The 26,055-nt window shown below is 40.4% G+C and overlaps 1 protein-coding gene across 7 annotated transcripts in view; it reads right to left on the reverse strand.

Annotated features, from left to right (window-relative positions):
* mtss1lb (MTSS I-BAR domain containing 2b) overlaps nt 1-26,055 on the reverse strand; it is a 265,560-nt gene that overhangs the window by 44,205 nt on the left and 195,300 nt on the right. For all 7 annotated transcript variants that reach the window (XM_028809688.2, XM_051931520.1, XM_028809683.2 and 4 more), the window contains exon 4: nt 8,439-8,523. In XM_028809688.2, the coding sequence (XP_028665521.1) occupies nt 8,439-8,523 (85 nt within the window). The remainder of the gene's footprint in view (nt 1-8,438; nt 8,524-26,055) is intronic.

Genomic DNA, 26,055 nt, shown 5'->3' on the forward strand with positions numbered 1-26,055 from the left:
GGTGACTTCAGACTTACCAAATTTACATTTATTGTTACATGCTCGAAGTATAATTAAATGCTCACTTATATAACTCATTAGAACAGTGACAGTGATTTAATACTAGCATATTAAGAAAAATCATACACAGAATGCAACATATATGTGTGTGTGTATATATATGCAAGGTTCCGGCACCAGGCCCTTTGTTGACGTCACTTCCGGTCCAGATGACATAACTTCTGATTCCGGCCCTTTTGATGATGTCACTTCCTATACGGGCCTTTAAAGCCTCTATCTTTGTCTCTTGTGATCAGGTCTGTTTTGGACTCTGTTCTATGCACATCGTGCTACTTATTTCGACTTTTGCAGCCAGGAACAACAATATACGGGTGGCTGCCCCAAATCTTTATGATGTCTTGGACTCTTTCTTGCACTATATATATATATATAAAATAATAGACAGATGTATATATATATATATATATATATATATATATATATATATATATATATATATATATATATATATAAAATAATAGAGAGATATATACATATATATATACACACATGCACACATACTACAATTAACAATATTATTCTGATCATTAGAAGTGGAGGTTTTCCTGGAAATTCACTATTTTTTCCATTACATTCTATGTGTTATAATACTAAAGTACATATACAGTATAGTATCGAGCAAACAGGCGCCGCCGAGAGTGGCAGCCTTTTCAGCTACCACTCCAACCAGCATAGGAGAGACATCCCCACCCACAATTACAACAGCGCAGGTGAGCAGAGAACTGAGGAGACTTTGTGCCAGCAAAGCAGCGAGTCCAGATGGAGTATCGCCACGACTGCTGAAGGTCTGTGCATCAGAGCTGGGGGGTCCTCTACAGTGCATCTTCAACCTGAGCCTGGAACAGGGGAGAGTCCCGAGGGCTTTGGAAAACATCTTGCATCACCCCAGTCCCAAAGGTATCACATTCTAGTGAGCTGAATGACTTCCGGCCTGTTGCTCTGACATTACATGTGATGAAGACCATGGAGAGGCTGCTGCTTCACCACCTGAGGCCACAGGTTCAACACGCCCTTGATCCTCTGCAGTTTACATATCAGGAGAAGGTGGGAGCGGAGGATGCCATCATCTATATGCTACACCGATCCCTCTCCCACTTGGACAGAGGCAGTGGTGCTGTAAGAATTATGTTTCTAGACTTCTCTAGCGCCTTCAACACAATCCAACCTCTGCTCCTTAGGGACAAGCTGACAGAGATGGGAGTAGATTCATACCTGGTGGCATGGATCGTGGACTATCTTAAGACAGACCTCAGTATGTGCGTCTTGGGAACTGCACGTCTGACATTGTGGTCAGCAACACAGGAGCACCACAAGGGACTGAACTTTCTCCGGTCCTGTTCAGCCTATATACATCAGACTTCCAATACAACTCGGAGTCCTGCCACGTGCAAAAGTTCGCTGACGACACTGCTATCATGGGCTGCATCAGGAGTGGGCAGGAGGAGGAGTAGAGGGACCTAATCAATGACTTTGTTAAATGGTGCGACTCAAACCACCTACACCTGAACACCAGCAAAACCAAGGAGCTGGTGGTGGATTTTAGGAGGCCCAGACCCCTCATGGACCCCGTGATCATCAGAGGTGACTGTGTGTAGATGGTGCAGACCAATAAATACCTGGGAGTGCAGCTGGATGATAAATTAGACTGGACGGCCAATACTGATGCTCTGTGTAAGAAAGGATAGAGCCGGTTATACTTCCTTAGAAGGCTGGCATCCTTCAACATCTGCAATAAGATGCTGCAGATGTTCTATCAGACAGACGGTTGTGGCGAACGCCCTCTTCTACGCGGTGGTGCGCTGGGGAGGCAGCATTAAGAAGAAAGACGCCTCACGCCTGGACAAACTGGTGAGGAAGGCAGGCTCTATTGTTGGCATGAAGCTAGACAGTTTGACATCTGTGGCAGAGCAACGGGCGCTCAGCAAGCTCCTATCAATTATGGAGAATCCACTGCATCCACTAAACAGTATCATCTCTAGACAGAAGAGCAGCTTCAGCGACAGACTGCTGTCAATGTTCTGCTCCACTGACAGACTGAGGAGATCGTTCCTCCCCCAAACTATGCGACTGTTCAATTCCACACGGGGGGGTAAACGTTAACATCATACAAAGTTATTGTCTGTTTTTACCTGCATTATTATCAATCTTTAATTTAATATTGTTTTTTTTTGTATCAGTATGCTACTGCTGGAGTGTGTGAATTTCCCCTTGGGATTAATAAAGTATCTATCTATCTATCTATCTATCTATCTATCTATCTATCTATCTATCTATCTATCTATCTATCTATCTATCTATCTATCTATCTATCTATACAGAGTAAAGATTTCCTGTTACAAAAATAGAAAACTAGATGCAGTACCGAAATTGTCCACTGAGGGGAGTCAGAACTTTACATTTTAAAATAAAATTCAGAAGCTTTGCACTTTTCATCACTCCTCATATTCTTTCAAGTAGTGAAAGCCAGGAGTATTTGGACTGCAAGGCCTTCTTTGACATTTATCATTATCTTAACTAATTTACCCCAAAGTAGGATGCAGACTGTCAGGGTTCACCTGTCACTATTGAGCTCCTAACAGGTAATAGCAATGAACTGGATGCCACTCCATCTTGTTTGTAATTGACATCCAATATATTCATCCATTTACTAAGCCTTCTAAATACAACTATAGGACTACCATGTGCCAAGGCCAAACCTGGCACCATTACAGATAAAGTAGAAGTCACATTTGAACAGGGTGCAAAACAATTAAAGTCTCCTTTTTTATATGGAAAAAACACATCCATCCATTAATGTCATAACCTATTGAAGTTCAATTTAAAGATCCAGGATGTAGGAACCTGTCCCAGTGTCATCAAGTGCACGACATAAACCACCGTTAAACAGGGTGGCGTGTCAGTTATTCACAGTTCCCTCTTCATTATATCCATTCACTTGATAGTCCATTTAACAAAACTTATAGAGTTATGAGGAGCCAAAGCCTACCCTTGCATCACTGAGCAAAAACAGAAACCAAACTTGAACATCATGTAACAGATTAGTCTTCTAATTAATTAAACCTAAAAACAATCATCTATCTATCCACTTTCTTATCCATTTAACCCAAATTTAGTGTAGTGGAGAATCAGTAATTACCCAGGCGTTATTGGGCGCCCTGGAAGTGGCAATAGTCCACTGCATGAAACATTCACACACACACACACACTTTACTGTGTTCATTTTCACAATTACCAATTATTTCAGTGTCTTCAGATGCACACACATAACTAGGATAAGGTGAGTAACCTGGTTAAGATATAAGCCTATTTTTTTAAATATCTGTGTTTACATACGCAAGTAATCTTCTGTAGCTTTCCTTTTGAATAAACTCTCTGATGTTATTAAACTGTGCAAAAAAACAGTTAAACATTATCATCAGCCACCATTAATCCAAAGGCAAGCATGGAGCCAGTTATCATTTTCTTATATTTATAAATATATTTAGTCCTCCATGTGTTCAACCTGAACTCCCAATGATTTATAGGATGTACACCGTCTGCTGCGTAACCCAATCGCACTGTTTCCGTGTATCTATTGCAAATAGCTGGATGAAAACTAAACTGGCATTTTATTTATAGGTGTCTGTTACTGTAATTGTATGCTACGCACTCGTTTGTGTTTGGCTGTGTCACTGAGCCCTGCAAAGGACTGCCATACCAGTATGTTTGCTAGGTCAATTAACATCCAGTGCTGAGCAATAATAACAATACAGGCATTTTTTCTTAAATAAAATAAGTATTGTGCTTGGTTACTTGTTATTACAAAACTGCTTAACACACATTACTTTTAATGTGTTACCAGAACACTTCTCTTGAGATTTTGCTGCTGTTAGCATTGTAAGTCAGCTCATCAACATCAGTTGAGGGATTTTTGAAATATTAATACAGATTATTTCAACCAGGAGGAGGAATAACGCGGTCACCCAAGCATTTGCCTCAGGACATTTATCTTGTGGACGCTTCTATCTGTGGCTGCTTAAAGCGTATGCAAAGCTAAAAGGTGAACAGAGTGCAATGGATAAGGGAAGACTACAAAATCCTTAACAGAAACCCAGTTAAGGGTTTATATGGCCACATAACTGGGTTATTCCCAGTGAAATCTACCTCAGTCAAATAGGTTTTTCAGAGACCAATAACCAGGTTTCTATTACTGGATTTTACATGGCATTTTAGAAACCAGGTTTCTAGTCTACAAGAATGGACGCTGTATAGCGCCCGACCCGACACAGATATAAACAAAACTTTTATTTTCTTAGTCTGTGGGCGCACATCTTCCCTGTGTCCCACAGGCAATACACAGTCCCAATTAAAGCACACCAAGCACTCTTCTTCTCTCTCTGGCACCACCACTCCTCCCAGGCAACCTTGTCCTCCTCCACCCAACTCTGGCCCCTGAGTGGTGGTCACTGGCTCCTTTTATAGTTCACCCGGAAGTGCTCCAGGTGCTTGATCACTGAATTCAGGCTGCACTTCCGGGTGTGATGTATATGCTGCCCAAACGGGCTCAGGAGTCCCAAACACAGCACCCCCTGGAGGTGCCTGCAGGACCCAACAGGTCTGCACCCAGCTCCAATTCCCAGGGAGCCCTGTGGGAAAGCGAGGCACTGCTCCACCCCAGGGGGGGCGGCCATCTAGCGTCCAGGGGGAGGTATTGCACTGTCCAGGGCTGCTCCCCCTGAATATAGTGTGCAGGGGTGTCCCAGCTGGGCATGGACGCCAGCCGCCTGCCACACTGGAAATAACTGGATTATGAAGGCAAATGTAAATGTACTATATATCATGCAGTATTTCCATAAATGGATTTTGAGCAGTTTCTATTTCTTATTCACTTAAGTGCAAGCTTTACTCTGTGACTATCGCCATAATTCCTGGAAGACCAAAGCAAGCATAAGCAAAACAATTCTTAGGCAGGTTTGCTTTTTCCCCAGCACAAACCACTGAAATCAACATTTCTTCTTTCATCTATTCATTTTCTGAGCCCACTTTCCCATTACAGGATTGACTGACAGGCATTGTATCCTATCCAGGTATTACCAGGCACACGGCTGTAATCAATCCTGACCTTGGTGTCTATGAAATCAACATTTATTCTACATTCATAAAAACAAATACATGTACCTGAAATCTTGACAATGAGTTCCTTATTTGTAATCATGTTGTAAAAATGGTGTCTTCCGCTTTGCCATTCACTACAGCGACCAGTTCCCTTTGCCAGAAAAAATAATTCAATTGTGCCATGATGACTGTCACTGCTAATTGGACTGTCTCAAAAGATAGGTGTACCGTATGAAGTTTGAAGAGAGAGAGCGAGACACAAAGATCGACGAGAAAAGTGACCCTGCTGTGTACTCTGTGCTGTCTACGTACTGTACACATCATCTCTAATGAGTACCTCAGGCCATAGAAAGTATATTGCTCATTTGTTTCAAAATAATAGTGATGTGTGTGAATATTTTTGTAAAAGACAAACCTGGCCAAAAAGCTGTGCTTCCAGGTGACGACAACATGTAAACTTAGTATCTGCAGTGCTGCCATTTCTGGCTTTAAATCTCACCATTTGGAGACTTTTTTTGGCTGGCTGTGCTTGATTTCTATTGAAGTCCTGAGGCAGGGTGCTTCTTGCAGAATGACAGAAGCTTGCAGCTGTTTGGCTTTTCTTATTCTAAATAACAAGAAATGTGTTGGTGGTCTGCTACTGTAACAATGTGACATATGCAGGCACATCACCGTATGTGCTGAACAGCAAGCAACAGAAGATTTCCGCAGTCTGTAAGAAACTGCCATCGGCAAAGGTGGAGAGGGGCAGTGCAGAATGTGAGGTCCAGCGCCAGTCAGCTCACTCATTATGCCAGAAAATGTCCTTCACTGACATGATTAAGGCAGCACTCGTATAAAAGAATTATATCAATTATTAATTGAATCATTCATTTATTTATTCTTTCATTTTACAAACCCAGCTACTCCAATATAGGGTTATGGGGAGCAGGAGAATATCCAGTCAATATCTAGTAAAAGGCTGGAGCCCTACCTGGAGGGGACACCAGTCTGCCAGGGGGCACACTCCATCACACATCCATACCAATTCCTGTTCAGTCAATTTAGAGTTCTTAGAATGTTTGAGAAGGAGCAATGTAGCCAACACTTTACCTTTTTTTTGTTAGTTTTTTTTCTGGTCTTCTTAAGGAGTAAAGGCCTGGGGGGCTTTAAAAAGCAGGAACTATTAAAGCCCATTGCTGCATTTCGTGTGATTTTTGGGCTATACAAGAAATAAATTGTTGTTGTTGTTGGATATGTGGCCTTCTGACCTAGACAGTCATTGACCAGGCTTAAAACTGAACCCAGGTTTCTGGAGCAGTGAGGCAACAATGCTAACCACTGCATCACCATTCTGTTCAAATCTATATATTTCATAAATAAATTGCTTCAGCTACCAATTACTGAACTGCCTAACTAGCTCACTTGTAAAACTGGGAATAATTCCGGGAGAAACGTGAAACAGAATGCCAATCCCTTACTTGGTGCACTGAAGCAGTCACCCATAATTGGGGAATCAAAGCTGCAACTAACCAAACAGGCATGTCTGAGGAAGGAAACTGAGATGAAATCTACAGATACAGACAGTGCAAACACAACTCCTTACTGATGGGACTCAGCTGGGAATCATACACTGGAGCTGCAAAGCTTAGATTTTAACCAATTGTGCCATCATGACGTCTACAAGTTTGAAATGTTTAGTACAGGTACTATATTACCAGTAGGATCACCGCTTTCTCCATTCCTTTTCTGAATGTTGTTTTCCACTGCAAGCCAATAGGAAGCCAAAGCATCTCAGCAGCATAGGTTGGTAACAACTCTGGATGGAATATCAGGGCATCACATGTCACACTGGGAAAAATTACACTTACCAGTCAACCTAATATTCATATTTTTGGTGGGATGTGGGAAGAACCAGACTATCCAGAAAAAAAAAAAACTGGCAAAACCACAGCCAGAAATGAAGTTCTGGTTCCTTGAGATTTTAAGCAACACCAATAAATGTATCACTTTAACACCTAAGTGTCCTCCATTAATAATGACTACAATTTTTATCCATGAATCCATTTCCTGAGCCAGATTATTATTCTGGAAGCAACTCTGGAGAGGTACACTGGCACAGACACCAACACTGGAGCACAGGAACAGTTTTTGCATGTCAGTTACCCTAACGTGTGTTTCTGGATACCTCAAGACAGTGATTGAGCCAGGAATCAAACCCAGGTCCCTGCTGACAAAATCTCTTCTATAAAAAATAGTTTTGACTATTAAAGTCATCTATTGATCCCACTTACTCAAATAGAAGCTCTGGTGTCTAATGCCAGAACCAACCTTGTATGTAATGCGAGTCTGTTAGTTGGCACACTCATACCCACAGTGGGCCAGTTTACACTTGTCATTTAAACTAACATGAATGTTTTGGAAAGTGGGAGTTAACCAGGATGCCCAGAGATGGCCCGTACAAACAGTGACCCTAGTAGGGATGGAGTCCAGGTCCCTGGACATGTTAGTAAGCATATACTACCATGTCACCAATAATAATTTCAAAACATTATTTGAATTCACAATTAGTTAGATTCAAGCCACAACACTTACAAAATGCAAATACTTGGAAGAAAAAAAGACCCACTTCATGAGGCCTCCCCCTTAACAAACACATGCCCATATGTTCGAATTTAATCTTGGGCAAATCCACACTCTCCTGCTAGTGTGAAATAACAGCAAGGATTTGCTAAAGCGCTTTGTATACAATTGGCAATTATGTCACTAGATGGGGCTTTAAGTCCCTTGTGGTTGACTACTAATGGTGTCCAAGACAGCAGTTGTTACACTTCGCACACAGCTACAATAGAACTGTGCACTGAAATGTACTTCTTGACAAACCAAAAAATGGTGCAATGTAGTGCAGTGCATCATTATCTTAGTGACAGGAACACCACGGGGTGTCCTCCAAAGGCGAGTGTTTCAGACTGCTATTTCTCATGCATGTCCTGCTTTGAGACCCACTGTTAATGTACAGTATAAACTAAGATGATGCCCATGCCATCCATTTCAACTAAAGTCAGTATTCCAGACTGTGGCACTCAATTTAGTTTTTAAAAGTAGGTTTAAAGGTTTCTCAATGTGGCTAATGCAAATACAAGCACATGACAAGTTAACAGCCCCATTTTTATTTCAAACTGTTTCCTTTTTTTGGTGACATTTCCAGGTTTTCCAAAATATGCTGTACCATAAATCACAAGAGGAATGAGCCTGTCACCAGACAGTCCCCCAAAATGCCAGCCACCTTAGCTTGTTCCACTTACTTGGTGAAGTGACGCAGCTTGGCCTCGATGCTGCGATGCCGCATGCACATCCGGGTTAGTGCTGAGCCAATGTCTCTCGTGGCACCTGGGGGCAGACAGTTAAAAAGACAATAATGAGTTCAACATTTTCAAACATAAACTCATCTCCAGCATTTTGAACTGCATGAATACAAGCTTTAAATAGAAAACAAAACACATAGCTTCCATTTGTCCTGGGAAAACAGCAGTATTTATCCAATTAACTAAATAAGCAAAATATGAAACTGAGAGTACAAAAAAAATATAATTCTACATTCACTTTTCTGGCAGTCAAGTGTATTGTGAACCACAGCCTAGTAAGGGCCAGCATCTCCGCACACATTCAGGCCCCTGCAGTACAGACGGGAGATGGCAGCTCTGGCTTTATAAAGCAATTTGCCTTTGGTGAAGAAATCGAGATAAGGAAAAGGAACTGGGAGGTCAAAGGATTTATTTGGAAATGACGATGATTATTTCCAAGCTGATGGCCTGTATTTTCACCAATGCCTCCTATAACCTGAAAGTCTTTATTTACTATCCTGCCACAATCAATGCATTGAAATGTTTTTTATTTTTACAAGCTACAATCTTGAATTGCAGGGTAAAGCTCTCTGCAACTGGATTTCCTTTGGAAGGCACTCTAAAGAAAATGGGTTTCCCTTATCAGGATGTGCACTGTGATTTGTCTGCAGATGACAATAAGATGAAGATAAAGTCAAACCAAGATGTTAACAGCTCAGCCTTTAGCAAATATGTAATAGGGACAAACCAGGGAGCAAGTGTGGTGAATTAAAGGGCATGTTGTACTTCAAAACAGCCTGCTGGTTTTGTGAATTTTGTTCTTATTGATCCATTATCAGTGGAGCTAGGTGTTTAAGAGAGATGTATCCATCCCTCTCTTTGCAGAGCTGCTTATATGGTGAACACGCACTCATTCTGGAGGCATCAGATTTAGGGTCAGAGCCAACTCTGGATAAAGCACCAGCCCATCACAGGCCACACTTGCACAAAGACACACGCCTACACAAACCAGTGTAACACATGTCTTTGGGATGTGGGTAGAAAAAAGAAGGATCCAGACAAAACCAACAACATGGTCCAGGAAGAACATACAAATTTCATTCACACTTTTGACTCTGGAGCTGTGAGGCAGCAGTACTAATCACTGAGCCACTGTGCTGCCCAAAAGTGTGCCCCATTACTTAATTTCTATATCATAGACACTAAAGGGAGAAGAAGAAAGTTTGTGAACATCATGGTGAATATGGAGTGCCTATAAAATGGACACTCTTGTGAGTTTAATTAGAGAATTCAAACAGGAATACGGTGTTCTTGAGAGACAGTCAGGAAAATAAGGCATAGTAATCCAAAGAGGAATTGTGGGGTTACTTTTGAATGCAAAGTGATTAAAAAAATAATACAAGAAAGAAACAGTGTGGCATCCTAAGCAAGACTCATCCAGCCAGACTGGAAGTTCTTTTCAAAATAGCCAAGTAAATAAGGCTTCTTTCAATAAAATCCAATGCTGATTATAACGGAAGTAAGACTAATTTATATGTGCAGAGTAAAATGTCTGTTGATGGGACTATGTGCCATTTTCACTTGGAACAAAGTGAAAGCCATCCATTCAGTGCTGTCTCTTCACAGGGCCTGCACTTACAAAATTGAGGGGGGGTTAGGGGGGAGCGTTCTTCGGTGAAAGTCTTTAAATTTCAGTGTAATTTGAAGAAACTCCTGAATTTAAAACAACTTTGCACCGTCCTTCAGCAGAAGGTATGAAAAGATTGCCCTTTAACATGTTCTGCCAATAAAATGCAATTTTCTCAGCCTGAGCAAATGTCAATTTAAGCATGTTCCTGAAAGCAATTTATTAGGTATTACTAAAAAAAATAAAAGATGCAAAAAAGAATTTCAGAGAGCAGGGGCACATTTGGAGCTGTTTAGCAGCAAATTCTGCACAGATGCAAGAAAACACCTTTTGAATGTGAATAATGGCCAATACCTGGAAACCATTAGCTACATAGGTATTATGGTGCCAGCTCATGCCACCGGGAGCACTGCCTTCAGTTTCAGCCAGAGAATCAATAGAGGAAGAAGAGGAAATGAACACACAGAAAATGTTATTTCTCAAAAGTTTTTTTTTTCTTCCTCTTATTTATTGAATTTCATTATTACGTGGATATTCTGATTAAGGTTTGGAAATCCAGGACTCGGCCAGCAGCAGCATGGAAAGAACAAACCTCACCTTGCCTGGAAAGCAATGCCTAAGAGAGTGTGACCAAAGACACTGCCCACACCAGGGTGGGCCATAAATTCATGTCCATCTGGACCAAAACATGAAATAGTAAGAGTGAATTTGTAAAGTGCACCTAGAGCCCTGGGTCTAAAGGCTTTGTAATATTACGTGACTTCTCCAGCGATTTTCAGTCGTAGACTTTATTCACATAATCTTAGCAACTTGGAGGCAGTTGGTGGTGAACTCCCATGAAGGCCAGTCATGGAATGTGAAATGCCTCTCACTGTCACTCCTTCTAGTCTATGAAATGCTCCAATCAAATCAAACAGGTTTGATTTTGTCTTTAGTTTTAGGCGTGGGCTCTATGTGCATGAGAGTTGACAAGCAATGAATGCTCATCCCCAGGTACACTAAATATAATGCAGGGATGAGGAATGAGGAACGTGGGGCTTGAACTTTCCAAACAGAAGAGAAGCTCATTCGTCTGATGTCTTGTGTGTTACATAACACAACAAAATTGAAAGAAATAAATAAAAGGGCAGAGATTGTGACTGAACTTGCCATAGCTGTTAACCCTTCAAATAGAACCGACTCTGTTAGGCAGCATGTTATTGACTGTCACAGGAAAGGGACAAGCATGGCAGTGTTGGAAGTCGGCACTCAGTCGGCACTGACTTTTGGTCATTAAAATTGACATGGTATGACGACAAGATCAGTGACTGCAGTCAGCAAATCTGATATACTTGTGACTGGAAGACACGTAATGTGACATCGTGAAGCAGAAGATGATGCTGTCTGCTATGTCTTCCCTCGATGTCTGAAACTATTATTATTTATATGCTAATTATTATTCATTCATCGTCAAATTTGTTTAATCCAATTCAGGGTTGAGGTTTGGATGCATCAGGCACAAGGCAGGAACAAACCCTGCATGGGGATCCAGTCCATGCACACACTCATACCCATTCATGGAGGGCCTATTTGGCGCCGCCAGTTAATCTACCACACATCTCTTTAGAAAAACTGGAGAACCTGAAGGAAAACCCACAGAAAGAACATGCAACTCTATGCAGACAGGAGTCTGACAAACCTGGCCACTATGCTGGCCATTATTAAACAGTTAATAATATCTAGCAAACAGACTGATAATTTTTTTGCACTTTTTACTACACAGTGTTTTAGAATATGTGCATACTAGCTAAAAACAAAACAAAAAAATAAACAAATTCATTCAATGGGGATCAGGCCTCTGCTTTTGCAAAGTTAATCTGTCTGTTATGGAGACAGCTTTGCTTTTTTAATCTTCAGATCAATATTAGATTTTAGATCTTTATTCAGATTATTAATGTCCTAATTGACTGTTTAGCAAGGAAAGACAACAAATGTATATATTTGGAGGGAAGTAAAGTATAATATAGTATAGCGATAGGGGTAATGAATTGCTGTAACAAATCTTTTTGTTTTTTGTTCTCATTCTTGCAGACATCTGTTTTCTGCTTACGTTCGGTGCAACTTTCACCCTTTCATTAAGGCATGGGGGTGGAGCACGGGGAAACATTTCCTTTTATTTTCGTGTTTGCCGGCAGCTCCATGTTAATTTTCACAGTCAGGTGAAGAGGGGGCATTTATTGGGAGCGGTCTTCTCGGCGGACCCTGCACAAACATCACACGCTTCTCCATCTGAAGACTTCAGGCTGTCTTGATTAGGCTACCGCTAGTCGTGTTATGCTTTGTTCCTGCACTGCGCCTCCTTACTCTAAACATCTGTAATTAATATGTCAGTTTCTTCAAATCTGGCTTCTGAAGGCTGCTTTAGACTTTAATTCAAATGTCTATGTTTAATACTAAAATCATTGGGAATCTGCATTTATTGCAAATAACTATTAATTAAAAGGGTCACTCAAGGGCTAGCTGTGAGGCCGATCTGCCCTTACTTGATTAAAAAAAAGTATTGCTTGATTACTCTTATAATGTGAAGTGAAGCACTCCTTTTGTTACATTTGCTTGCTATAAAAGGTCATATTTAAAATAAAGATTCACTGAGTGCCGGAGTGGCTAAAGCTAAACTGAATTAAAATTGTAATACCAGACTTTTAAACACACAGTAGTCCCTGTTCTTGCAGTTCTGATGCCAGCAACTGAAGCTACTTACAAACCGGGCTGGGCCTAAATTAATTTTCCACATTTACAAGACCTTTACTAGTTCATATTTGATTGAGCTACAGAAACAGTTTTATTAAGTGTAAATACATCAGCCCAACTAAGCGGTACTTAACTGACAGGAAAGCCTCCATTCATTATTAGCACGTACTCAGATGGCGTTGCACCTTGTGCTAAGTAACTCTTCATTAACGCTCCTTTGGGATTCCTGCGATTGTGTATGAGTCAGCAGTACCACTTGTGAAAGGGAAACCTTTTAAAAATCTGACAGGCCTTTGCTCCAAAATGAAACATTTACACTTTCTCTCTCTCCAATGTACCGATAATACAACAGCAAAAGACACTAAAGAATGAAACTAATGCCTTCTGATTTTATCGGTTGGTATCAGTTATATTGGCCTATGAACTGAGCTGAGCTTTATTATCTTCAAAATGCACTAGTTTGTCTTAAATATTTTTTAAAAGTATAGTATGTTTGCATACAATCCATTTTCAACGTAAAGGAGCAATTATCTTTTATTTTAAATATATCCCAAAACACTTTAATATCTGTTGCTTAAAGTTCTTTAGAATTGTGACCTTCCTTAAACATGCATGTTTTAAAAGTGATTTAAAATGCGTTCAAATTTTTCCAACTTAGCATTCTATTAATAATTTGTCATATGTCATAGTAATATTACATTATTCAAAAAATGTAAACCTCATATTTGTAAAGACCTACTTTCAGGCCACCACAGCTTCATTCTTCTCTTTTGTTCTCACAGATGTAATGTATTACTCAAAGGAGCATCTTTATTTATCATCACTCTCAGGTAACGCACCTACATTGAAAGTCACACATGAATGTTGTCACTTTCTGCAGTTCACAACATAAACAGCTTACTATATCACAAAGTATTGAAATAATTTCTCTGTTATGATAAAAAAAATCCTGGGACGAGATGTGACTGTTTCAGAGTGATACTTTCACATCCCGCGAGACAAGACTTTGTGCCACGAGATTTAACCATGCCTGGGGCCGGAAATAAAAGACAAAGAGTAGATGACAAAGTAGAACGTCGTAAAGAATTCAAAAACGTTGGTGCGATACACATGCAGAGCAGGTTAGAAATAATGAAAATACTAACATTCGAAAGTCTCAAAAAAATGACAGTAAAGATTGCAATAGCGGAAACAAATGGAAATTATTACTCAGTGAAATAACGGAACAGCAAAAGGAGATTGAATATATTGTTCGGATTTAAACTTTAAGTCGGAGACTTGTAGATTGTCTAATTCGTGTTGCCATCAGGGAAAAGTAGTGTTTCTCCCAATGAAGAGGCAAATTAAAAGATTGGTTGTTTGGTGAAAGTGAAATCCACATACGTGAGCAGCAGAGACACAAAGTGGCTGGCATGTAGCGCAGTCCAGGGTGGGTTGGCGAGCGAAGCCCCTTAGTATACAGTAATCCCTCGCTATATCGCGCTTCGCCTTTCGCGGCTTCACTCCATCGCGGATTTTATATGTAAGCATATTTAAATATATATCGCGGATTTTTCGCTGCTTCGCGGGTTTCTGCGGACAATGGGTCTTTTAATTTCTGGTACATGCTTCCTCAGTTGGTTTGCCCAGTTGATTTCATACAAGGGACGCTATTGGCAGATGGCTGAGAAGCTACCCAGCTTACTTTTCTCTTTCTCTTGCGCTGTCTTTCTCTGATCCTGACGTAGGGGGATTGAGCAGGGGGGCTGTTCGCACACCTAGACGATACGGACGCTCGTCTAAAAATGCTGAAAGATTATCTTCACGTTTCTATCTTTTGTGCAGCTGCTTCCTGAAACGACATGCTGCACAGTGCTTCGCATACTTAAAAGCTCGAAGGGCACGTATTGATTTTTGCTTGAAAAACAAACTCTGTCTGTCTCTCTCTCTCTCTCTTTGTCTGCTCCTGACGGAGGGGGTGTGAGCTGCCGCCTTCAACAGCTTTGTGCCACGGTGCTTCGCATACTTAAAAGCCAAACAGCCCTATTGATTTGTTTGCTTTACTCTCTGTCTTTCTGACAGACTCTGCTCCTGACGCGCACTCCTTTGAAGAGGAAAATATGTTTGCATTCTTTTAATTGTGAGACGGAACTGTCATCTCTGTCTTGTCATGGAGCACAGTTTAAACTTTTGAAAAAGAGACAAATGTTTGTTTGCAGTGTTTGAATAACGTTCCTGTCTCTCTACAACCTCCTGTGTTTCTGCGCAAATCTGTGACCCAAGCATGACAATATAAAAATAACCATATAAACATATGGTTTCCACTTCGCGGATTTTCTTATTTCGCGGGTGGCCCTGGAACGCAACCCCCACGATGGAGGAGGGATTACTGTATTACAAAAAAAAAAAAAATCAAAGCCAGCCCTCGATTTACAAGGACAGCCACTGCAAGGATGTCTGTGAAGTGTGTAAGATGGGATTTTAACAGCCAATATATTTCTATGGAAAGAAGCCCAGGCTTTCAGAAGTGGCATTTTTCACAAGCAACCTCTTTAAAAAGGGAGTGGTACATCAACAAAGGCCATGTGCCAGCATGTCACCAACATTGCGTTTAACAGTGCTACCCTTTGGGAGTAGAGCTGGGCACTTGAGATATTCATGTACTGAGATAACTCATCTTACTGAAACTAATGAAAAGACCTAAACCACAAAATGTAATAATTTACAACAAAGTTAAACCTCTTGGTCAACATTCTGAAATGCAGTGCTTATATACACTTTGATGGGCAAACATACATCAATCTCATATTGTGGTCATGTCACATTATTTAATAACCCGCTTAGTCCTGAACAGGGTTGTGGGGGTTGCTGGAGCCTATCCCGGTTAGAAAAGGGTGTTAGGCAAGAACAAACCCTGGGCAGGGCACCAGTCCAATGCAGGGTGAACACACACACTCACCCACACACCAAACACACATTAGGGCCAATATAGCATCACTAATCCACCTAGCCTGCATGTCTTTGGACTGTGGGAGAAAATCCACGCAGACATAGGGAGAACATGCAAACTCCATACAGGGAAGACCTGGGATGTGAACTCTGGTCTCCTTACTTGGAGGCAGCAGCACTACCACATGGTGGTCTAAATCAAAAATGGTGATTCAGTTTGTAAGATGAATCTTACAACTTTGTGGTCTCTAGTCACCCTCAATAGAAGAATAGAAGAAAAAGAAAATAATAACACATTTCCCCAAAATGTTGTGCACATATGAAGCATGTATGATGACGGTTAAATATCTACACTAATGTTGCACTTTGCCTGTACTGTATGCAGCAAGGTGAATGTCAGAAAGACAACATGCACATAATTTAGAAAAGGTATGTTGTCAATGAACAGTAAACAGTAGAAACTGAAGTTTCACCGTCTGTATTCTGCACAATACATTATGGAGAATTTCACTAACAATACATTTTGTACATACAGTCCTGTTTATAGAGATGACAAAATGGCATTGCCAGAGTAAAACACAAAACTGTTTTTAAAAAATATTGGACTTGTGTCATAAGCACTCTGTTTTGGAGCCATTGAAGCGAGAAGCCTTACAAACTAATGAGTTTTTTTTTTGTTGAGTTCATTTAGGCCTAGTAAAAATAAACCACTAATAGTGATTTTGATGGGTCCAGTAGGGGAGAGTAAGGGGTAGAAGCCCCAAAAGAGAAATGAATGAAATTTGCCTTGCTGTGTTACTCTCCGCTACACTGTCATGGAAAAGCAGCCTCAGAAGACACTCAATGGGAGGAAGATGTGTTACTATAGTGATGGGAGATTCAGACGTAAATTCTGAAACAGAAGAACACAATAACTTTTTGAACAGAATTAAACATTAAAGTCCATATAAGTGCCGGATGGCTGTTAGTAGCATACTTGGCTAGTTGGGTGACACCTTGGCAATGCTGCAGATTGGCCACACTTCATTAGTGAGGAGAGAACGATGGCTTATATTTACAAATTAAGGTGAGAAAGCTGACTGCAACAAAAGACTTACCATCACGGCTCTCATTTGTTATAATGTGCATACACTTTTTTGTTGCTGAATAACATGCCTATGAAATAATGTAGCTACAATAAAAACATCTGATGGCTCACACAGCCAGTTATTTCTAGTCATATAATCTCTGATATTGTTGACTCTTGCAAAATCCCTTCTTTAACCTAAAATATTATTTTTGACAGTACTGGTCAAACCACATGCTCTGGGGAAAAAAAAAAAAAAAAAAACAATATCAAAGTCTGATTCATCCAAAAATGTTACAACTGAAGATCATTACCAATAGCTGCAAAATGAAAACAGCAACATGAAATGAAGCACCAGAAGGCGGCCATCTGCAGAAGATCCAAATTTTGAACGTCTGAACTTTTTTTGCAGTTTGTCCTGTCATCTCACATTTACACATGTGTTAGACAACCAAAGCTGTAGTCTGGAGCGTTGAAATTACACAATAGCAGCCACATTTTACATTCTTTCCCAAATAATGATGACACAAATTGATTTCAGGTTCTTCCTACCACAAAATGCATCACATGAATTTCTGTATTGAGAGCCACTGATAGGTGAGGTAGAGTTTCTTTTGGCTCACAGAACTGGTAACCTTAGATCATGTATCAGTAAGACCTGAGGTGACCTACTGCATAGGTAAGATCATATTCCTTAACCATCAGTCTCTTTAACTTAACTCATTCTTTGATAAAGTTAACAGTGTAGTGTGGCACCAGAAAGGGGCACAAATCAAGTGTCAGTAATATTTACATCATGGGGCAAACTAAACTAATTAAAACTACCCCATCAACTTTAGCTAACTGAGGAAAGGAGATGTGACTAAAAGTGAGTGAGAGAGCGATGGCACACTGGGGAGATAAGCTGCCAGCCCAAAGTTAACAAAATATCCTGAAGTACAACATGCATAGGTTTATTCGCATTTGTGCTTTGTTAATTTTGTGTAGTGAGTTTGATGCCAGGAAGATACAATCTAGCAGTCTGAAGTCTAATTAGACCCTTGAGCTGATGGAGGTCTCCTTCAGCTTGACTGGTTAAAGCTGTTATTTTTCACACTCCAAGTGCACACCCAAGATCATGTGAATGAAGAGAATCTAGTTACATTTACATTGCTTTTTTGGTAACTTCTTTTATTTCTCCTTCCTTTCTTTAAAGACACATATAAACTGCTCAAAAAAATTAAAGGAACACTTTGAAAACACATCAGACCTCAATGGGAAAAAAAACATGCTGGATATTTATACTGATATGGACTGGGTAATGTGGTAGGAATGAAAGGATGCCACATTGTTTGATGGAAATGAAAATTATCAACCTACAGAGGCTGAATTCAAAGACACCCCGAAAAACAAAGTGAAAAATGATGAGGCAAGCTAGTCCATTTTGCCAAAATTTCATTGCAGCAACTCAAATTTATACTCAGTAGTTTGAACGGCCCCCACATGCTTGTATGCCTGCCTAACAACATTGGGGGGGGGGGGGGATGAGGGGGCATGCTCCTAATGAGATGATGGATGGTGTCCTGGGGATCTCCTCCCAGATCTGGACCAGGGCATCACTGAGCTCCTGGACAGTCTGATGTGCAACTGGCAGCATCGGATGGACCGAAACATAATGTCCCAGAGGTGTTCTATTGGATTTAGGTCAGGTGAGCGTGGTGGCCAGTCAATGGTATCAATTCCTTCATCCTCCAGGAACTGCCTGCATACTCTTGTCACATGAGGCCGGCATTGTCGTGCACCAAGAGGAAGCCAGGACCCACTGCACCAACATAGGGTCTGACAATGGGTCCAAGGATTTCATCCCGATACCTAATGGCAGTCAAGGTGCTGTTGTCTAGCCTGTAGAGGTCTGTACATCCCTCCATGGATATGCCTCCCCAGACCATCACTGACCCACCACCAAACTGGTCATGCTGAATGATGTTACGGGCAGCATAACGTTCTGCATGGCTTCTCCAGACCCTTTCACGTCTCTCACATGTGCTCAGGGTGAACCTGCTCTCATCTGTGAAAAGCACTGGGCACCAGTGGTGGACCTGCCAGTTCTGGTATTCTATAGCAAATGCCAATCGAGCTCCACAGTGCCGGGCAGTGAGCACAGGGCCCACTAGAGGATGTCGGGCACTCAGGCCACCCTCATGAAGTCTGTTTCTGATTGTTTGGTCAGATACATTCACACCAGTGGCCTGCTGGAGGTCATTTTGTAGGGCTCTTACAGTGCTCATCCTGTTCCTCCTTACTCAAAGGAGCAGATACCGGTCCTGCTGATGGGTTAAGGACCTTTTATAGCCCTCTCCAGCTAACTGCCTGTCTCCTGGAATCTCCTCCATGCCCTTGGGACTGTGCTGGGAGACACAGCAAACCTTCTGGCAATGGCACATATTGATGTGTCATCCTGGAGAAGTTGGACTACCTGTGCAACCTCTGTAGGGCCAAGGTATGGCCTCATGCTACCGTAGCCAAATGCAAAACTAGTGGAAAAACAGATGAGGAGGGAAAAATGTCAGTGGCATCCACCTGTTAAACCATTCTTGTTTTGGGGGTCTTCTCATTGTTGCCCCTCGAGTGCACCTGTTCTTAATTTCATTAACACCAAAGCAACTGAAACTGATTAACAACCCCCTCTGCTATTTAACTGACCAGATCAATAGCCCAGAAGTTTCATTGACTTGATGCTATACTCTGATTAAAATGTGTTCCTTTAATTTTTTTGAGCAGTATATATCAAAAATACATTAGAAAATATTGTTTCAGAGTAATTTAGCTGGGCCAAAACAAAAAAGCACAGAAGAGCAATGGCTTATCTATCCTTCAACATGTGGAAGCATTAACATACAAAAGAACACAAACTTTAAACAAAAGCACAATGGCCAAACTGGAACTGGAAAGACAACCAAGTTTCATTAATCTGGATGACATCAGTCATATGCCCCACATGAGATAGCAATGTCTTGCTTCAGATATCACATGAAGAGTCAACTTGGAGATGAGGTTTATTGAGACTTTTAAGTGCAAAATAAAGCATAAAGAGAAAAAAGTAACACCACATTCTCTATTGGTGTTTCTTCTGAGGTTTTCATCTGTGAAACTCTTCACTGCTTATTAAATGCATAACGTATTATGCAGGATTAGACAGAATAAACAGAAAAGGGCTACTGCTTTAAAAAGGCCACAACAAAATCAACCAGTGGGATGGAGCTGCAATTATCGTGGAGTACACAAGAAAGCTACTACTTACAGATGCAAAGGCTAAAGTTTATTTCAAGAAACCACTTCACATGGGGGTGATTTATAAACAGTGAAAGGTAGAAAATGTCACTGTTATGCAAAACAAGTGTTCAAACAAACCCTGGTAATTGTGTATCGATATAAAATGAATATAATACATTACTACAGACCACATAGAAAAAATGCAACTCCAGTACAGTTGGGTGTATTAAGGAAAGGTTGGCATGGGCTTTGAAGAGGTGAAATGATGTTTCAGTTATATGAATGAATTTTGCAAGGAAGTAGCCATAGTATTTGATTACAGTGACACATATGATATTACTTATCTTGAGATTCAATAAGAATTTGACAAGTGGCAGGGATTCAGGCTGCAGTACAAAAGGCTGAATATAAGTTATGAAACAAAGAGCTCTTTCCAATATGATAATGTTTCCTAAGGACTCAATCATGTATAAGAAATTTTGAAAAATTAAATGATAAGCTGGCTAAATACACAGATCACACAAAATTAGATGGAGTCATGGATACCAGACTGGAATTAGAAAAAAAAAACCCATCAGAGATGGACATTGACAGAATTCAGATATGAGTAGGTATGCGGTTGATAAAATGTGCCATTAGCAAGTGCAGGGAGATGGGAAGTAAAAATATGTGATGTTATAACATAGTAAAAGTACACCTAATGCTAATGAGAAGGCTTAGGCTAAGGAGAAGGTCAATGTCCATAATCAGACAGATTGAAAGGCTAATCAGACATTTAGTTACATCAACAAGGTTATGAATAAGATTTACATTGACCTAGTGAGTCCTCAACTGAAATTCTAATCGATAAAGAATGGGAAGGCTGTTGGTCCTGATGACATACCTGCAAAAGCATGGGAAAGTTTAGAAGAGATGGCTGTGGAGTTTTTAACCAGATTGTTTAAGGCAGTCTTGGAAAGTGAGAGGATGCCTGACGAGTGGAGAAGAAGTGTACTGGTACTAATTTTTAAGAATAAGGGGGAACTACAAAGGGTTAAAATTTGTATGTAGTATGGTTTCATGCCAGGAAAGAGCACCACAGATGTGATGTTTGCTCTGGGGATGTTGATGGAGAAGTTTAGAGAAGGCCAAAAGGATTTGCATTGTGCCTTTGTAGACATAGAGAAAGCATATGACATGGTGCCTAGAGAGGAGTTGTGGTATTGTATGAGGAAGTCGGGAGTGGCAAAGAAGTATGTATGAGTGGTACAGGATATGTACGAGGGAAGTGTGACAGTGGTGAGGTCGGTGAGGTCTGCGGTAGGAGTGACGGATGTGTTTATGGTGGAGGTGGAATTGCATCAGGGATCGGCTCTGAGTCCTTTCTTATTTGCAGTGTTGAAGGACACAGTGTCAGAGGAGATTAGACAGGAATCTTTATGGACTATGATGTTTATGGATGACACTGTGATCTGTAGTGAGAGAAGGAGCAGGCTGAGGAGACCCTGGAGAGGTGGAGATATGCCCTAGAGAGGAGAGGAATGAAGGTTAGTAGGAACAAAACAGAATACATGTGTGTGAATGAGAGGGAGGTCAGTGGAATGGTGAGGATGCAGGGAGTAGAGTTGGCAAAGGTGGATGAGTTTAAATACTTGGGATCAACAGTACAGAGTAACTAGGTGGAGTGGGTGGAGAAGAGTGTCAGGAGTAATTTGTGACAGACAGGTACCAGCAAGAGTGAAAGTGAAGGTCTACAGGACGGTAGTGAGACCAGCTTTGTTTATATTGGTTGGAGATGGCGGCACTGACCAGAAAGAAGGAGACAGAGCTGGAGGTGGCAGAGCTGAAGATGCTAAGATTTGCATTGGGTGTGATGAGGATGGACAGGTTTAGGAACGAGTAAATTAGAGGGTCAGCTCAGGTTGGACGGTTTGGAGACAAAGCTAGAAAGGCGAGATTGCGTTGGTTTGGACATGTACAGAGGAGATATGCTGGGTATATTGGGAAAAAGATGTTAAGGATGGAGCCCCCAGGTAAGAGGAAAAGACGAAAGACTAAGAGAAGGTTTATGGATGTGGTGGGAGAGGACATGCAGGTGATGGGTGTAACAGAGCAAGTTGTAGAGGACAGGAAGATATGGAAAAAGATCATATGCTGTGGCAACCACTAACAGGAGCAGCCAAAAAAAGAAGAAGTGCAGTTTTGGTCTGAATCTCATAAAAAGAACATTTATACAGTGCATATATATAATAGCCACGGAGAAAGTCTACAGAACAGCTCCTAGACTGACTCCAGGGGCTAAATCATTTTAGTTCACACAAATGAAGATTAAGAGAGATGACGTGATAGAAGGGTTTCAAATTATAGATGAAATTAGTAGAGTGGATGTCAGCTGTTACTTGAAAATTAGACCTTCATTAACAACATAGGGGCACAGAGGGGTGCTAGTTAAAGGTAATTTTCAAACAAATGTTAGAAAATGTTTCTTCACACAAAGACCTAATTACAAAGTAGTACAGTTAACAGTAGCGCTTTAGAAGCCAGCAAGTCTGAAGTCAATATGTTGCAAATTAATGAATAGGAAAATAATAGAAAATAAATAATAGAAATATATAAATAATACAAAAAAATAGGAAAAGACATGCTATGATTGGATGAATGGTCTGCTTTCTTAACAAACAAAAAAAACTTCTATGTGCTATAAATATATAACATTAGATATTACATTGAAAATGGTCACATTGTTGCCTCATAGTCTCAAGAAACTGAGTTTGGATCTGAAACCAGGCCCCACCTTTGTGGACTTTGGAGGTCATCCCTGTTTCTGCACGTTTTTCTACAAATATACCAATTTTAAAGTTAGGCTAGAACATTACAACAATGTTACGAACAGGCCATTCAGCCCTACAAAAGCTTGTCAATCCTATTCACCTAATATCAAGTCGAGTTATGAAGATTCCCAAACTAACACTGTCTACCACTCTACTTACTTACAGTGCCTAAGATTTTCTCTGTGAAGAAAAAATTTACAACATTGGAGTGAAATTTACCCTTCACAAGATCCCATCTACTGTATGTCCTTATGTTCTGGATGAGGAACTCAGTTTAAACTAATAGCTGGGATGTGCTGCAATAATTTGCTTCAGAATTTCAAACACTTCAATCATGTCACCTTGAAGCCTGTTTGTTTAAATAAAAGTTTGGTTCCTTTAATCTGTCCTCCAAGCTCATACCTCTTAGTCCTGGAATCAACCGGATTGCTTTTCTGTGGACCTTCGCAAGTCTGTTATACCTTTTATGTAACACGGAGATTAAAACTGTACACAGTGTTCCAAGTGTGGCCTCACCATTGAGTTATGGAACTTAAACATAACCTTCCTTGACTTGTACTCTGCACTTAGGGCTATATAACCTGAAATTATATTTGCCTTCTTAATTGCTTCTGCACACTGTCTATGATTCCTATGCTCTTTCAATCCTTCCACCATGCAGTCAGATCTAATATTTTTACTTTCTATCTGTAATACTTTACATTTGTGTACTGTATATACAGTATGAATTCTCTTCAGGCAGGCTCTATTGTAAGCATGGAGCTGGACAGTTTGACATCTGTGGCAGAGCGACGGGCGCTGAGCAGGCTCCTGTCAATCATGGAGAATCCACTGCATCCACTAAACAGTGTCATCTCCAGACAGAGGAGCAGCTTCAGCGACAGACTGCTGTCACTGTCCTGCTCCACTGACAGACTGAGGAGATTGTTCCTCCCCCACACTATGCGACTAACATTATACAAAGTTACTGTCTGTTACACCTGCATTTTTATCACTCTTTAATTTAATATTGTTTTTATCAATATGCTGCTGCTGGAGTATGTGAATTTTCCCTTGGGATTAATAAAGTATCTATCTATCTATCTATCTATCTATCTATCTATCTATCTATCTATCTATCTATCTATCTATCTATCTATCTATCTATCTATCTATCTATCTATCTATCTATCTATCTATATAATGATTCAGCTGATTTTAGGTTATCTGGCCTTCCATGACAAAGTAGGGATATATTTGTTAGTCTGACCTCTAATGGATTGAAGGTTCATTCAGGTTTGGTTCATGCCTTGCATCAAATGGTGTTGGGATATGCATTGGTTCCCACAAACCTCTGAACTTAATAAAGTGGTTACAAAATGGATGGGGGGGGGGCAATAAGAATGGATAGATGGTTAAATATCCATAAACATACATATTTGCACACAATGACACACATCAACATTAACAATATTTACATGCTGTTTCTAAGATTGGATTCATATGTTTGGCGGGATGAAGCTCTTTCCCCACACCTGGGACCAAGCATCAACTTTTAGACACATGGCCCTTCTGGGGCCCAGATGGAAAACTGACCTAACTAGCTGAATTAAGGAAGATCGTTTTAAAGACTAAGCAATATGCATTGCTGTTATCTTTGGGAAGGATACCATCTCTGTATTATAAAAGGTTCAGACACTCTTTGTTTTTTAATATTACCACCTTCTCCAAACAGCATTGTACTTCTGGTGCACCTGAAAGAGAAGTCAGATTTAGTCCAACTGGCGACCATACCATGGGTCTTGAACAAACAAGTGGCCTAAACAGTGAATTTAAAGTAAATATGGAAATATGCAGCAGGCTTCTTTAATTTTGCCAATGAAAAGCTGTTCACCCTTTATAGCCAAACGTGGGATCAGGTCTTAGTTTTGGCTCTATCAGTCCCACTATGGATCTGACTGGCTGAGCTCAAAATAAAATTCAACAACTCAGGCAATTGCCATTGCTCTTACTTGTGGGGTGGGCCTGGCAGTCATTTGTAAAAGGTTGCCATATTAAACATTGTTAAACTAACATTATGATTCAAGGGTTGTCATTCTGCTTCTCAGGTAAACACTTAATTGATAAACACAACAAATAGAGGCCTTTCAAAGATATTGATATATGAAATGATAGGATATGATACAACACTGCACAAAAATACCTAAGCAGATTCTCAAACACAAAAGCACACAAACTGCACTGCAGAAAGAGTTTGCTATTCGACTGTGAAATATAGGGTTTGTTTTATCATTGTCTCACTTTAGCAGCTCCAATATGCAGTGGTGCAATCCAGACAGAAAAGATATTGATTTTTCTCACGGTGTTTGGCTAGGCTGTCTCCAGGATATCAGATGATTACAGAGAGAAACAAGGAAATAAGAGTGCAAAAGGGAAACACAGCTGAAAAAGGAAACAAAGGCTCGTCATCTCCTTGAAAGTAACGTTTCATTTCTCATCGAGAAGCCCTCTGATTTGCTTCTGTCAACTCTAACTTCTAAAATGACAAGAGGAATTCCTCTGGAAAGTTTACACAACTGCTAATAAGAAAACCTAAGCTCATTTATGATGATGAGTGTCCTGCACGTATTAAAAAAAGTTGGGAGGATCCACTCTCAGAACCACTGCACCGTGCCATAACTGTGTGTCTCAATAAATAACTGTTTTCTTTTGCAATCATAATTAATGATGTGTACTAGGAGGCCCACAACAAATGTCAATAAAAAGAAACAGTGATCTTTTAACAGAAGTGGATTAAGCTCTTTTTACACGTCCACCCATTGTCTGTGAAACTTGAAATAGTGTATATTCTATTAGAAGGCCCGGTGTCAAAAAACTGCTTCAAGAAAATAAACTAGAACTCTGATGACATATTAGAAATATAAAACAGGTACAGAGAACTGATTCAGGAAAAAAAATGATATGAGTTAAGTAGTATAGTAATGTAGTATAATAGTCATTTTTTTACCCTTCACTCTATTAATGGACCTCCAGAAACTCCAACATGTCCTGTTATTCCGTCAGACAGTGTTGTACTAATGGAATTCCACAGCAGTGGGCTTTCGTAATTTCCACTAAGCAGATTCCTGAAAGTGAACAGAACAAATCAGCCAGTTCTTCATGTGAAGGACAGGCCTCCTTTTTTAG

Source organism: Erpetoichthys calabaricus, chromosome 9 (genome assembly GCF_900747795.2).
Source record: "Erpetoichthys calabaricus chromosome 9, fErpCal1.3, whole genome shotgun sequence".
Taxonomy (NCBI): Eukaryota; Metazoa; Chordata; class Cladistia; order Polypteriformes; family Polypteridae; genus Erpetoichthys; species Erpetoichthys calabaricus.